At 39.5% G+C, this 15,554-nt stretch overlaps 1 protein-coding gene across 4 annotated transcripts in view; it reads right to left on the reverse strand.

Annotated features, from left to right (window-relative positions):
- EPHA7 (EPH receptor A7) overlaps positions 1–15,554 on the reverse strand; it is a 166,828-nt gene that overhangs the window by 112,923 nt on the left and 38,351 nt on the right. Inside the window, exon 4 of one of the 4 annotated variants that reach the window (XM_083497509.1) lies at positions 1,039–1,086. The exons of the other annotated variants lie outside the window; for them this stretch is intronic. Coding sequence (XP_083353635.1) covers positions 1,067–1,086 — 20 coding nt within the window. The 3' untranslated portion in view covers positions 1,039–1,066. The remainder of the gene's footprint in view (positions 1–1,038; positions 1,087–15,554) is intronic. 4 annotated transcript variants of the gene reach the window in all.

Below are 15,554 nucleotides of genomic sequence, written 5' to 3' on the forward strand. Positions count from 1 at the left end.
GGCCAAACACCCATCTAGTCCAGTATCCTAATCTCACAATGACCAAACACATACCTATGAGAACCTCGCAAGCAGGACCTATGCAACAGTTCTCTCCCCACGTATGCAGGGTATGAGAAACTCAATTACACTTCACCACAAAAATAAAAAATTGGAAAGCAAGTGAGCTGTTTCCAGTGCCGGCAGAGCAGCGGAGACAAAAGAAGAGCTACAGCAGAAGGCATGTAGATTGAGATATATTTCTAGACAGATTTGAGGAAATGTAGATATTAATATGGCCAACTAGGCAGTTTTGTAGTCTCAATGCATGGATGAGATGATGGTGATGTTGGAATGAAGGTTGGGATTTGTTTGGCACTGAGGAACATTCTGGGACAAGCCAGGCTTGTACAGAAGGGAAGGGACCCACGTGAGCTGGGAACAGAGCAGGGTGGCAGAGCAGCTTTTGTGAACTGATTTTGAGGTGAAAGCCGACAGGAGCTGGTGAGGGTCCAGTTTGGGTCAGATCAACCTGCTGAGGTGAAGATGGAAAAACTAATGGAAATGGAAATGGTGGAGGCATAGAAGTAGGCATTGTGCATAGGACAGCAATTCAGAGATACCAAATAATCACAGGCCAAAATGCAAGTGGCGAAGAGAGAAACTGCATGGAAGCATTTACACGGCTTCTGAGCCAATATGGGCAAATTGGGAGTGCTTGGACTTAGAAGAAAGTGCTGATATAGTGGGTATAAGAGAAACCTTGTGGAATGGAGAAAACCAGTAGGACAAGGTTCTCTCTGAACAGAAAATCTATGGGGCCCAGTAACACCACCCACAGCAATTCTGTGAAGCAGTCTGGCTCCTTTGGGACTTCTAGCTTGCCGAATCAGTGCCTTGTTGCTTCTGAATACCAATTGCTGGAAGCTGCAGGAAGGGAACGTGTCGTTGCACTCAGGCCATGCTTGAGGGTTTCCCACAAGCCTGTGGGACCAGATGGGCCGTTGGTCCAATCTAGCAGGCTCTTCCAATATTCTTAGTATTTCAGTTTGAACTTACCTTTCTTTTTATTTATTCTAGTTATTTATCAGTCACTTTTCAAGGCATCTAGAAAAGAGTAATATTGAAATTAATATAAAGTATTTTTTGGTGGGAGGAAGGTAGGAAGTGCTGCTCAGAGCAGGGTAAATTCTGATACCATATTCTGATACCAGTTGCTCACAATCAGATTATTAAACTGAGCAAAGAGGAAATTTACTTGGTATTAAAGTTAGGACTTTGGTTTATTTTTCTTCCCTCTGTTAAACAGCGAATAAATCTTTGTTTTGTTTCAATATAAGAGCAAACTGTATATTGTTAAGTGAATTTTACTTGGATTTTTCTTCCTTGTTTGTCTGCCTGTCCCTATATATCTTCCATTTTCAATTTTTTTTAAAGTGGTTGGGTTTATTCAGAAGTTTCATTACTGAAGTTATACAGCTGCTAAAAGATTAGTAATAAAATGAAAATAAGACAGTTCTGTAACAAGAAACCTATGAGCCTCTGGCTTTCTAAAAGAGCTACATAAACCTAGGTCAGGATACATTGCTGCTATGTCCTTGGGGTTTTTTTTTTAATGTAGATTTGGGAGGGTTTGAGTTCTTTTATTCTCATCACTGCAACTTTTAGATATTTATGTCATATTAATGTTCTGTAATTCAGAATTGAAAATGCAGTTTGCCAAAACAGGAATCTTACTGCTAATGTTGTGACCTCATCTTGGAAGGACAGATCCAGAATCTTCATTTTAATCCTATTGACAGTGTCTCAGTGGGAATAATTACAATAGCCTCAAATTCAGACCTCCTGTCATTGATATATAACCATTTTCTAATACTGAAAATGAGCAGCATATGAGGTGGATGGAAACAACATGGTGCAATGAATAAAGATTTGTGAGTATTCTAAGGCAGTAATCCAGTGCAATTATTTTGCAACCCATGACACAGGAGAATCCAGGAATGCAAATTTTTGATTAGACATTGAACACACGGTTCCAGGATATATGCTTCTTTTCAAAAGCATATTGTGGGAGTTCACAGCTTTAACTGTGATTAATTAATTAGGTATATTTTGATTTTAGTGATGCTATTTTTTCTATTCTTATTGATGGGGTTTTTTCAGTAAGTTTTTAAATATCTGCTTTTACACATTTTAATTATATTCTGTTGCCTTAAGCTTTCTTTTTGATAAAGGCAGTAAATAAAGAAGTATCATTTTACACTAGCAAAGACATATTAAGAACCAACACATATTCAAAATATGTATGTAAAGAAGGAAGTAACTGAAATCAAAGCATCTAATATAACAAATCAGCATTTAATAGAGGAGAGAAGGCAACAGGAAAGGGAGATTTTATTATCATAGACCACTTTTTCTATTATAGTTCTCATAATATGTTAAACAGTATTTTTTTTAATAGCCAAAGATGTCATCTGTTATGTTTTTCATGGCACCTAATACATGCTTGTGGGATATATATATATATATATATATAAGCTGTTGTATTTTATGTGTCTCACACTATGCAGTGATAAATGCCTAGCTTTAAAATATGTTTACTTTATCTTGCAAATGTTTCTTTTAAACAGCAATAGTGTCTAAAGTCTATGTGTGCTTCCATCAAAGAATTACATTGTATGGTTAGCCAAAGTAAACACGAGACTTTTAATGGCTCCTCAGCAATAGTGTGAATGACATCTCCAAATAAGACTGTCCTCTAGCTGCATACCATCACCAGCTCAATGTTTGCTGTTGCTTGTCAAGAATCTCTCAGACTCGTTATTCCCCTCCACCCAATAATACCCTGGCTGTCATATGTATTTCTAACATCTTTCAAGATTTGCTCGCTGTCTATTGTTCTCACAAAAGAGAAGTGCCCAAACTTGAAAAGGCATTTTCATTTTTTTAAAGCTGAACCTAGTAAATATATTGGTTTAATATTGCAGAGTACGTCCATTTTTCAACAAAATATTCTATTTTACTGAATATTGCTTTTTTGTTCAGTCATACATCAAATAGTGCATATACTAATATGTAAATCAAAGCACCAAGCGGTGACAAATTCAGCATATACCAGTCTCCTCCCGCAAAAAAATGATTATACTTGGTTCATATAACAATGGCTCAAAATCTCTGCACTAAAATAAGGTTCAGCTCACATGTAACTGAAACAGTCAAACCACTGTTTGCATACCACCCCTCCTCAGTCTGCACACTCTGATTTTGTCCTTGGCTTGTAGTTATGTTCTCTCTTCACTACCCACAAGCTGTAATCAATAATAAATCTTGGCTTAACTAGAAGCCTAGGTTTGGATCACCTGCTAAACCAAGCCTTGGTCTATGACAGTAGGAAAGAATGACTGTGACACATTCTTGCTAAGCCATAGTTTGGCTTACTTTGACATGCAAACCAGGCTATAAAATCCAACTCAAACTATGGCTTTCACAAACCAGAGTTTACCTCCAAACTAGAACTGGAAATTTACTAAACAGTGAGACCAAATCTCAGTCCCAGGGGCTCAACTGAGATATAGATGTTACACCCAAACTAAGTATATAAAAGACAAGTATTGCATGTTACTATGTTATCGCATGATAACATTTTAATTATGATGCAACAATTGCAACTGAGTGAATCAGTCCCAAAAATGGCCTGCTCAGATATAAACTGCTGAATAAAGAAAGCAATAAGGTAAGGTGGTGTTTCAAGAGGCTTTGTCACAGTGCATTTGAATTAGTTTTTTAATTTAATTTTTCTCTAGTAAGCCTTAATGGCAAGCCAGCAAGAAATAAATCTGGAGGGCTTATGCATAATAATAAACAGAAGCAGACATGTCTATAGGCTTTCCAATTGAAATGTAATTAAAATAATTTAATATCAGATTCGTGTTTTCTTTGGGTAGTGACTTGCTCTAAGTGTTCCAGCAAGCTTTTATTCAAAAGGGGAGGGGAGGCGGGGGACATAAACCTGAGTTTGACTATAGAGCCATCAATAAAACAGTACTCAAAGGACAATCAGATAAGAGAAAGACTGTTATACAGCCATCAAAAATTTAAGGGTTTCTGTAGCTACCCAGGATGCCTATATGTGCATCACAAGCTTCAGCTGAAGTCTTCCTGTGCTGAAAGTTAAGTAGGTACATATGTTTGTGTAAGTTTCAAGACCTAGAGATAGAATTTACACAAAACAATTTGATTCACAAGCACTTATTTTTTTAAAAAAATACTTCATTAAAATGAAATTTAAAACAACTTCCCCTTACATCAGGATTTTCTAATGAATGCTCATAGTCGTTTTCAACTTGCCCAACAGAACATTCTCCCCTCTTATCCCCCCAAAACACTGTTCTGGGGATTCTCCCGCTCCCTAACACAAAGTTGGGGGACGAGGAGAGTGGGAGAAGCCATGAGTGTAGCCAATGGGGGGCAGGGAGGCAGCTCTCCCCCACCCCCAATCAAGTAAAACAATAGAAATACTTAACTAATGGACCAATCACATTGGTTCTGCCCCCCTAACCACATTCTTGACCCCCAACAAAGTCCTGACCCCCCTAAAAAAAATCCTGGCTACGCCCATGGGAGAGCCCTATTGTGATAGTGGAAGTCCTTACTCAGGCTTCCATTAGTGGGGCTAATTTGCCTGATAACTCCAGAAAAAGAGGGTTTTTCATCCATTTCTTATTTGTATAATTCTTGTATTCCAAGCTGCTTTACATGCCACCAAAAAGAAGTGTATCTTTTGATGTAATTGTGATGTTTAGCTTTTTTTTTTGTAGCTTTGTTAACAGTGTTTTATAGATTGCAGTTGCTTTGCTGATGATCTGTTAATTATTCTATATGATTTTTTGTGACTTTACCTTATGTTCTATCATGTTACTGTTATTTGGTGTTTGTAAGCCACTTTGGGATTCATTTTAATGAAAAGAGGCATAGAAATATAATAAATCAAATCAACAGAACGGCTACATCTTCCTACTAAATTTTTAAACTGAAAACAGAGAAACAATTAAAAAAAAAAGGCAAACTCATAATGCAATTTAACATGAAATACAATTGTGAATGGGTTGGAGGGAGTGGCGGCGCTGTATGGTTTATATATATTAGTCCTTGTTTAAAAGAAATTTGGAAATGAAATAACTTAGCATGGAAATGGCTGGAACGTGGCTAAATAAACCAAGAAGAGAAGGAGGTTCTGTATAGTTGTAGTAAGAGAAATTCTGATAGCTGTGTGACAGGTTTATTTTCTGGAAGTTTTTCCTAGGAGGGGTTATTCCCAGAAACTCATAACTCTGCAGTTCGTAGTAGTATAGCAGGAGCCACTGCACTGTGAAATGAAGCTGTCTCTGCTAATTGCACACCCTGATCATCAGAACTGTATCTCAGCTGATAGTGTATCAAATCTGCCTGGCTGAACTTGAGGATTTGGCAATGTCACTTTCCACTAAGTGTAATACAGAAAGGGGAAAGGGGGGCAGAGTAACGCACCCATCTGAAATGATAAAGAACACACAGAGGAAAAACAGATGACAGATTGTGGAGACAGAATAATCACAGATGGAGACCAGGTGGAAGAGGTCAAGTAAGATTTTCAAATTTCGTTTATTTTCATTCTTAAAACCATGCCCTGGTGTGTAAATGTTCAACAAGGATCTGATAAGAAAATGTATTTGTAAATGTGTCTGAACAAGCAAAATGTATTATACTCAAGTGGGGTTTAGCCACAAATAGCAAAGAAATAATGTGCAGGGATAGGGAACGTATATAAATAAATACAGTCCAAATCCATAGCCTTTGGAATTGTTTAAAGACTAAAGCAAATGCAAAGTCATGGAGCTGAACAACTGGAATGGGGGAGGGAATCCTGACAACATGATAGAAGCAATTGCACAGTAAAAGAAAAATAAATTATAGTACAGTTAGCTGCATATCTGCTTTTTACCCCCCAAGTTCTAAATGGTTTCTGGATAATAAGGCCTTCCACTTATAGCTGTCTTTTTACATGCCCTCTTATTGTACAGAACTATCTTATGCAGATTTACTGAGAGGCATGTGTCGCTGTGCACAATGACATTTACTCCCTAGTACATAATATGCTTAGAATTGCAACCAACCATACCTTGAGCCCTCTGATCTCTCGCTCAACCAGCAAAAATAAGATACCTATCCATGTGATGCTGACAAAAAAGATCCACATATACTATGCAAATAATTAAAGTTTAATGTCTCATTCACTTCCCCCTCTTTTCCCCTGCTCCTATTTTTTCTTTTTCTATGTTATGAAAGACCTGTGCTCCTTTATGCTCCTTCCCTTATAGTCACTTTTAACCATTTGTCCTTGTTTATATCCTTTTAAACTATGTATGGTAAAATCACCTTTTAATTAATAGTTTTTATCCCTTACCTTATGTGTTCAGTTTATCCATATGTTTTATCTTATGGTGGTCTGTGACCGAAACAAAGTTTGATAGTGATCCTATGTTATCTCCCCCCTCTCTCCCCACTTCTCTTTCCCCCTTCAACCCCACATTGCCTAGAACAAAAAATGTCCCTAGCTGACTGTAATTGACTGGTATGAAGGATTCTACTACTTAAAAACATCGAGACACTGAATGTACTTTTGTTACTTATAGAAAATCTTTCAATAAAAACATTTTTTTAAAAAGAATTACAGCCATGTTTATTATCACATTTCATGTTATCATAAATATGACTTATAGAGTTCAGGATACATTGGATGTTCCATTTTATACTCCTAGTTATTCCCATAAAATAAGCTAGGCTGAAGCACACACTTGTGTGCTTCATAATTTGGAGGGATTTGAACTCGCATTTCCTGGATTCAATTCCAATAGACTAGTCACAATACTGGCTTTCCTATTTGGAGATTTCATTTAAAGACTTGAATGAATTTTGAACTTGTTAGTGGAATGCTTGGGAACAGGGGAAGAGTACATTGCGAAGACTGTAACACAGTATGTAACACAGAATGTAACACTGGTTCTTCTAACTAACGATCATGGGCTCTGCAAACTACATCTGATTGAAGGGGTAATACAACTAAATCTGGATTGCCATGGATTTCTCCATGAAAGGAATCTACAGTATTCATGGACTCCAACAGCATGCACAACAGCCTCCAAAACCTAAAACAGCTACTCACCAGCTACAACACGCCATACACAAACACAAGCACCACACCCTGTAGCAGACCCAGATGACAACTCCAGCAACACAGAACCTAATAATGTCATCCACAACACCAGGGGGTTATTCACCTGTTCATCTTCTAATGTGATATATGTCATCATCTGCCATCAATGTCCATAGGACAACAGGCACGCCTCTATGCAAAAGAACAAATGGACACAAATAAATAGACATCCAAAATGGCATATTCAAAAACCAGTAGCAGAACACTTCAGCCTCTCAGGACGCTTGGTAGATTACCTTAAAGTGGCCATGACTGAACATGAGAACTTCAAAAAGGAAACTGCAACATGAAACCACTGAATTACAATTCATCAATTTTCAACTGCCTTAACTCAGGATGTCTGAGTTATCAACTACTTTATTAATTACTTCAAAGGCATAAAGTGTTTCCCCAAGTTATACACATATTTGGGGGAGTGGGGTTGTAAACAGTGAAGTAAGAGGGAAATGAAATACTGAAGCTTAGAGACAGTGATAATTATGTAAATATCCGCAAACCAATATAAATACCTGTTATTCGGGAGAAGACTTCATCAGTGCTATTTTTCTAGAAAAAGATGTGCTGGAACTCACCATCAATGCCTCCCTTGTTCCCTTGTGTTCCGGCCGGAAAAAAACCCTGTACTCCATGCTCTTGACGTGGACTGTAGTCTATGAAAAATTATGCATATATATACACATATACATATATATGCCCTCAAGGCACCGTAAAAGCCTGTTATCTGTACCAAAGGATGGTTGGTACAAACCGATGGTACAAACCAGTGGTGTGTTCAACATGAAACACTATTAGTAATAGCCTGAAATCTAGAATAACACATATAAACAACACTGATTTAAAAGGGATGTGCTGACAAAACACAATGAGTGAAAAGACTGAAGTACATGCTTCAAGCATTGGGATTAGTAACAGCTGCACATGTTGAAATTGAACCTTCCTGCACAGCTGCAAACAGCTATACTTTACCAGGGCTCACCTGCAGCCACTAAGACTAGGCTAAAGCAGAGATGAGATACTGGTGTATCCTGAGCAGGTTTCTTAAGGGCTGGCAAAGCAGTCTCAAATTCCCCAGAGAACTTGTTACCATTTAAAAAGTTTCTGGAGATCCCACTAGCTAACAAGTGGAGCTGAAGTTCATGGTTAGTTTGCACCATACCTTGCATGATTAAAGGTTCAGTACCACTTTGCTTAACAATGTGTATCAAAGATACTCTGGTGCTGTTACCTTCTATATCTGAATTCTTCTGTATCTCAAACATTGTTACGTCCCATAACCACTTCACTGAGACTGACTCACACTCATCCCAACTCAATTGTAGGCCGGCAGATAATTCACAGGCACTGAGTCTCTCTAAAAGCAACTATTACACAGAAGAGACGAGCTCTTGCTGAACAGGAATTACAGAGATATTTTACAGAAGCAAGACCTGAGGAACAACTACACAGAAAACTAGCCCCAGGCTAATCAGACACTTGCAAGATTATCTGTGTAGGCTCTGGTGGAAATGCACCTCAGAAATGAAGTATTTGTGCAAATTTGCCCAATTAAGTCTAGCTCAGATTTCTACCTTGGTTTTACTACCTTGGGAAGGTCAAATTTCAGAGAAGTCTGGGGCTGGACATTAGATCCAAGTTAAAGGTTTTACAGGGATCTGCCCCATTTCTTCCAGATTATCTAAATACATTGTTTCTCAGAGCCCTCCAACTAGCTGGTAACCATATAAAAAGGCAAAGGGACCCCTGACCATTAGGTCCAGTCATGACTGACTCTGGGGTTGAGGCGCTCATCTCGCTTTATTGGCCGAGGGAGCAGGCGTACAGCTTCAGGGTCATGTGGTCAGCATGACTAAGCCACTTCTGGCGAAACCAGAGCAGCTCACGGAAATGTCGTTTACCTTCCCCCCCGGAGCGGTACCTATTTATCTACTTGCACTTCGTGCTTTCGAGCTGCTAGGTTGGCAGGAGCAGAGACCGAGCAATGGGAGCTCAGCCTGTCATGGGGATTCGAACCGCCGACCTTCTGATCAGCAAGTCCTAGGCTCTGCAGTTTAACCCACAGCACCACCCGCGTCTATAGCATGGCCATTTATTGTACTTGTAACTGGTGCATTCATATATTAACTAGCAGTGAAACAATCACTATCCAAAAGCAACTCCAACACCCCATATTGGGTGGTATCCACATTAGCATGTGCACAGAGCAGGTCGACTGCATCCGCTGCATGGTGATGCTGTCATGCAACATCCTCTAATAACAGCTACAGTCAAACACATACATGACCTCCACACACCAGCAGAAACACTGCCACATAGAACCACATGCCACATGTTGCGAAGGTCCCCAGGCCATAATATAATATGTAGGCAGGAGCACTGAACAGGCAGCCCTGTACTCAAGGCAGCTCTGTCTTCCTGAGAAACTGAAATCTGTATTTGACTAACTGAACAGATGTGATGCTAGAAATGTTATTTTAAGTGTAGAACCAAGTCAGAGCAAGTTGTTCAAGACACTGTACTCGAAAGAATATAAAAAGACATAGCAATGGAGGACAATCAAGTAGAAACTGACAAGTTGATTGTATCTACACACTGCAAATAATTAGGCAGATACCATAAAATAGATACCATTTTTTAATGTCCCCCAGTATAAACTCTCTGTGTAGAAAAGTATGACGGAGAAAAAAACAGCCTACCACTCTGACTTTCCTACTTCCAGAGGAGTTTTCCACAAGAGAATCTTTCAGAGAAATATTTCCTCCACCAGCAATTTGAAGTGATGGGAGTCAATTCTATCACATGAGAATTCTGCCTTCTCATTACCATCTAATTCCACTGCTACTGGAGATCCAGATTTAATCTATACGTAGGAGAAGGCAGAATCACTTGGCACAAATTCTTTACTAGGTTCTACCCACATACCACTCTAATTTAAAGCTGGAGATTTCACAGTCCCAATGTTGACGGAAAGCATGAAAAACAGAATCTCAGCAAGCTCCCTAATTATCCCAAGAATTGCTGTGCCCTGAATGCTTATTATACCTATAAATCTTGATATGTGAAATTAAATGGGAGGGGAAGGGGAATAACACAAATACACATCTAACATTTTTCTGCAAAGCTTCTAACAGCCCACGGTTTATTCAATAGCCTAAAAGGATATTTGCTTGCTTCTTTGTTTATTGTATTGGCTGGCCTTAGTGTTGCTATTGTTTATTTATCAGCATTTCCTATTTACCTGAAAACAAACTTGAACAGCTTGGTGCTTCACATATCAGCCCTTCTAAAACTGGGCAGTCCAGCCTTTCATAGAAAGGGGTACCTTGACAGGGAACCCACTAGGCTTTGTGAAGGAGGTGGAAAGATTCTAGGACACTGTCAGAGATGCCGTGCCTCCTTCCCAAAGTCCAGTGACTCACTTAGCTGGGTATGGAAGGTACTGCTAGGGCTGTTGAGCTGGGAGGCATCAAATGTTGCCGAGGGCCACCAAAAAAGGCCTTGAGGGCCGCATGCGGCCCTTGGGCCATGTGTTGCAACTGCCCTGTTCTAAAACATTGTTACACAATACTAGGATTTGTTTTAAGGTTCAAAATTTGCCAAGGATGATACACAATTACTATGTTTCCTTGAAAAACCTTGTTTCAATGCAAAACCTATTTCCTGAGCATCCCTGGATTTTATTATGAACTGAAAGAATTGTGCCCTGCTTTTCCCCTCCAAAGTAACGGCTCAAAGTAGCTTATAAACAGAAAAGAAAAACGAAAAAACAGTTAAAAGCAATAATCCAACCATTAGAAGACAAATTACCAAACCAAAACAGCACCACACCCACACACACACACAGAGCTGCACTCAGAGAATCAAACACTAGTTCAAAATTTAATGTTTTTACTGCCAGACAGACACAAATAAATGAAGAAGATCACCTAACCTCTTGGAGCAGGGAGCTTCACATTCAGAGCACCACCACAGAGGAAGTTTTCTCACATGTTAAGAAGGCAAGGGCACATGTAAGAGGGCCACAAAATTCACTTAAAATGAGACAGACCTTCAAGTAGTTTGTTCCCAAGTAGGTTGGGGCTTTGTAGGCCATAACAAGAACCTTTAATCTGCACGAGAACGGAGAGCAGCTGACAAATATTTGAAAGATAAAACTTAGAAAATGGCAAAAAGAATGCACCCTACACTGCTACTTAAACTTCTCTCATCCCTGGACTACATTTCCCTCAGAGAGCATAGCGTTATTGGCTTGTACAAGGAAAGTGATAGGCTAAAATCAGAACGACTGGAACCAGCTAGGTATCATAACATCTAAAGAAACTTATATCAATTTTAAAAAGTGGAACAGAGGATGAAAATCAGCATATTATTCCAATCCAGCTGACAAGGTTGGCCATACTGCCAATTACAAGGAAGCTGGAGACAAATGTTTCATTCAGAAGCCCACCCTTCACAATAGATAAACTTCTTCCACAGCAGCAAAGCAAAGCTATGGCTCTTATTAAGTTCGCTTCTCCTGTTTCTATGGAAAACTCTTTGGAAATAAAGACTGGCTCATGCATGCATTGGCAAGTGCTCGATGCATTGTTCATGTCTACAAAATCGAACATGGCATATTAGGCTGTGTGTATAATGCTTTCCCCCCTTCAAATCGCTAAACATCTTGCAACAGTTAAAAGTAGCTTATTTATTTATTTACCCCCTTGAAAATTTAGAGATGGATATATTGCATAAATCCCCCCCTCCCCACAGGTCCCCATTTTCAAAGATGCTATAAATGAATTTGCATAAACGGGATCAGCAATGCTTGGATGATTAGTTACTGCTGCTATTCCTCACCTCAAGCAACAATCCCCTTCTGGCATCAAAGTTTGTTGTTGGGAAAGCTGAAAGTTACAAGAGAAATATCCTGTGGGGTTTTTTTAAACAACAACAACGGCTCTGCAAGCTGAATCAAACTGAATTCTTGCTTGACTTAGGTGGGAGCAAGAGAATGCCCATCATCAAGATAGAAGATATGTGATGAAGCACAATTGTCCCAGTCCAAAAAAGTTAGACAAGCCCCTCTCAAGTTCATGGAACTTAAGCACTGACCTGCTCTGAATCTCAGGCAATATATGTAAAATTATAACACACAGGCAAAAAGACTGTAGAAGTCTGTGTGTGTTCTGTTTTAACAGAAACTCTTTTGGCAATGCTGTATGGCCACATTCATTCCTACATTATTTTTTGTATGCATGTTAGTTACAGTACGTGAGTTGCTTTGTCTACATAGTGCAAGGGCCCCCAACTCTTTTGGGCCTGCAGGCACATCTGGAAATCTAAGGAACTGTTGTGGGCACCACAAAACACCTATTTCACAGAATAAAATCTGGTGGCGTTCAGGACAGCGCTCAAAACTGGTAAAACACCTACACACTGACCAAAGTCAAACAGAACATGGACGCAAAAAGCAGGTAATAACCCCTGCCCCACAACCCTCAAACAAAGGAAACCCTCAACAGCCAAAAAATAAAATAAAATCACAGAAGAGACAGAAAGTCTTGGTTTGTGGACATCGTGTTGGGGGCTCCGGATATAGTGGGTTTATTCAGGCTCCACTAGTGTGGATCAGGGATTATAAATACTGGGAAGTCAGCAGCAACACTGGGAAACCAGCACAGAATGAAATGAGTGAAATTCTCCTCCACCAGAGCATGGCCCTGATGAGTCCCTCAAACCCCTGGTTTAAAGGCAGTGCTGCTAAATGGGGTCGGCTGTGGCCCAGGGGATTATGCCTAAAATTCTGGTGTTGGCAAATTTTGTGAGTAGAGCTCCCATTCCCAGTAGGTGTGTCTATGCAACGTGGAGTGGGAAAATTTCCCTCTTCCACTCAATCCATTAGTATTCCAGCCACATATGACAGCAAGACTATACGTAATCACAAAGCATCATTGATATAATCTTAGATCTAAAAGATTTGTAGTAGCATGAAGTGGCTGCATAGAAATATTGCTTTTAAAATAGTGTTTTACAAATATTTCCCCCTCCATCATTCATATATATAGATATATAGATGTGTGTGTGTGTGTGTATAGGGCTTTGTTCTTGTTTTTCACCAGCTCACCCAACATTTACAATTATTCTATTCAAGCTTGATAAGGGATAAAGACATTTTTCTTTTCTTTTTTTCTTTCCACCCCCATGTATATCTCTATGCAATAAAAGAAGGGTCCTAAGAACCTCAGGTACATCACACCGACAAGAAGACTAAAGTGGAAGTGAATTTTATCCGTCCATATTAAAACTCCAGATTGTAGCACAAAATCAATATGATGTAACCCTATTTGTAAACGTGAAGTCATAAATTATTTAACACTTGGCTCATAATTTTAGCAGCAGGAGGAAATAGCTGAAATATACAATAAAAGCTGATATCCTAAGCTATTTTTAATCTACTTATGCCCAGCTATGTTAATACCACTCATTTATCACAAAATGGCAACACACATGCTGACCCAGCAATGCAACTTATTGCAAATGCACAACAGACACTCACTAATAGCTCAAAGTGCTATTAGCACATCGTAGTGAGAATAAACATTCAATGTGTTTTTAATGAGTTTAAAATGGGTTACCTTTCTGCAGCATCAGGAATGTTCTTCATTTTCAAACAGGCGGTACATTAAAAAAGTTGTTCTATTTTTAATACTTAAATTTATAAAGATTGTTTCTACATCTTTCCAGACTGTCACAAGCAAAAAAAATAAATGCAACTATTGGAAAAAAACACCCCCCCCCCATGCCTCACATTCTAATGCCCAAATGTTATCAAACTTAAGGACCTGGAAAGACACAAAAATACCTGCTTAAAATTTCCCTTAAGCTGCTCACCTCCCAGGTTGATGTTTCTAGTAACCTGGGCTTGAGATAGAAGAAATCTCAGTGTCATTTTAAGAGGAAAAACTAGGCAAACTATTAGACACCCAGTATTCTCCCACTAGTCTTCCACTTAGAACCACATTTTCTTGAAGTGGATTATGAGGACATCTGTGCATAATCATTGGTGGAGATTTTGAGGGGGGGGGGAATCTTTTGAAAAATAGGATAATTTGCATAGGGTAATTGGCACTGGAAAACTTTCTGATGCCCTAATGAGTGCATGATTATTTTACTTGTACTTAGTAAACAATGCTAGTAACTCTAAAACTGTCGAGCATGCCAAATATTGTATTTGCAATTGGTACAAATTCATCATTCCTAATGAACTAATGAAACAGATTTTTTTTGGGGGGGGGAGCACTCACATCATAGTTTGCAATTATCCAATTTGACCCTCGCACACCAATGTTGATAGAATTTACTGACAAATCCCCAACTATATCACATTCATGTAAAATATTGCTGCTTTTCCAAATAGGAGATAAAGCACTACAATCTATATACGGTAGGTCTCATTCAGATATAACTTCAAATTTTCTTCAAACTTTAAGCATCATCAGTTCCTTGCTCCCCTTTCCTTCAGTGAGTAAAGGGACCCCTGACCATTAGGTCCAGTCGTGACCAACTCTGAGGTTGCGGCGCTCATCTCGCTTTATTGGCCGAGGGAGCCGGTGTACAGCTTCCGGGTCATGTGGCCAGCATGACTAAGCCGCTTCTGGCGAACCAGAGCAGCGCACGGAAACGGCGTTTACCTTCCTGCCAGAGCGGTACCTATTTATTTACTTGCGCTTTGAGGTGCTTTCAAACTGCTAGGTTGGCAGGAGCAGGGACCGAGCAATGGGAGCTCACCCCGTCATGGGGATTCGAACTGCTAACCTTCTGATCGGCAAGTCCTAGGCTCTGTGGTTTAACCCACAGCGCCACCCGCGTCCCTTTAAGCATCATCAGTTCCTTGCTCCCCTTTCCTTCTTCAATGAGTAGGAGGATCTTAATGTCATGCCAGAATGAAGACAAACTGTACACGTGTTAACTATGATTTACTGAAAGAAGACAATGTCCAACTATTGTTTATGAAACTGGTTTCTTTCCAAACAACAACAGCAACCCACCATTACTAAGATAAACCAAAATTCAAAGCACAAGCATAATGTGACATTACTATTTATTTCAGATATTTGCAAACTGGCCTTCCTCAGCCTAGTGACCTCTGCTGTTTGGCTACACATCCCATCATAGAACTGTTGAGTTGGAAGGGAACCTGAGGGTCATTTAGTCCAACCCCTGCAATTCAGGAATCTCAACTAAAGCATCCATGACAGATGACCATCCAACCTGTGCTTAGAAACCTCCAATGAATGAGAGTCCGCCACCTTCCAAGGGAGTCTGTTCCACAGTCAAGAACCAC

This window comes from Podarcis liolepis (genome assembly GCF_965112155.1).
Source record: "Podarcis liolepis genome assembly, chromosome: 3".
NCBI classification, from domain to species: Eukaryota; Metazoa; Chordata; class Lepidosauria; order Squamata; family Lacertidae; genus Podarcis; species Podarcis liolepis.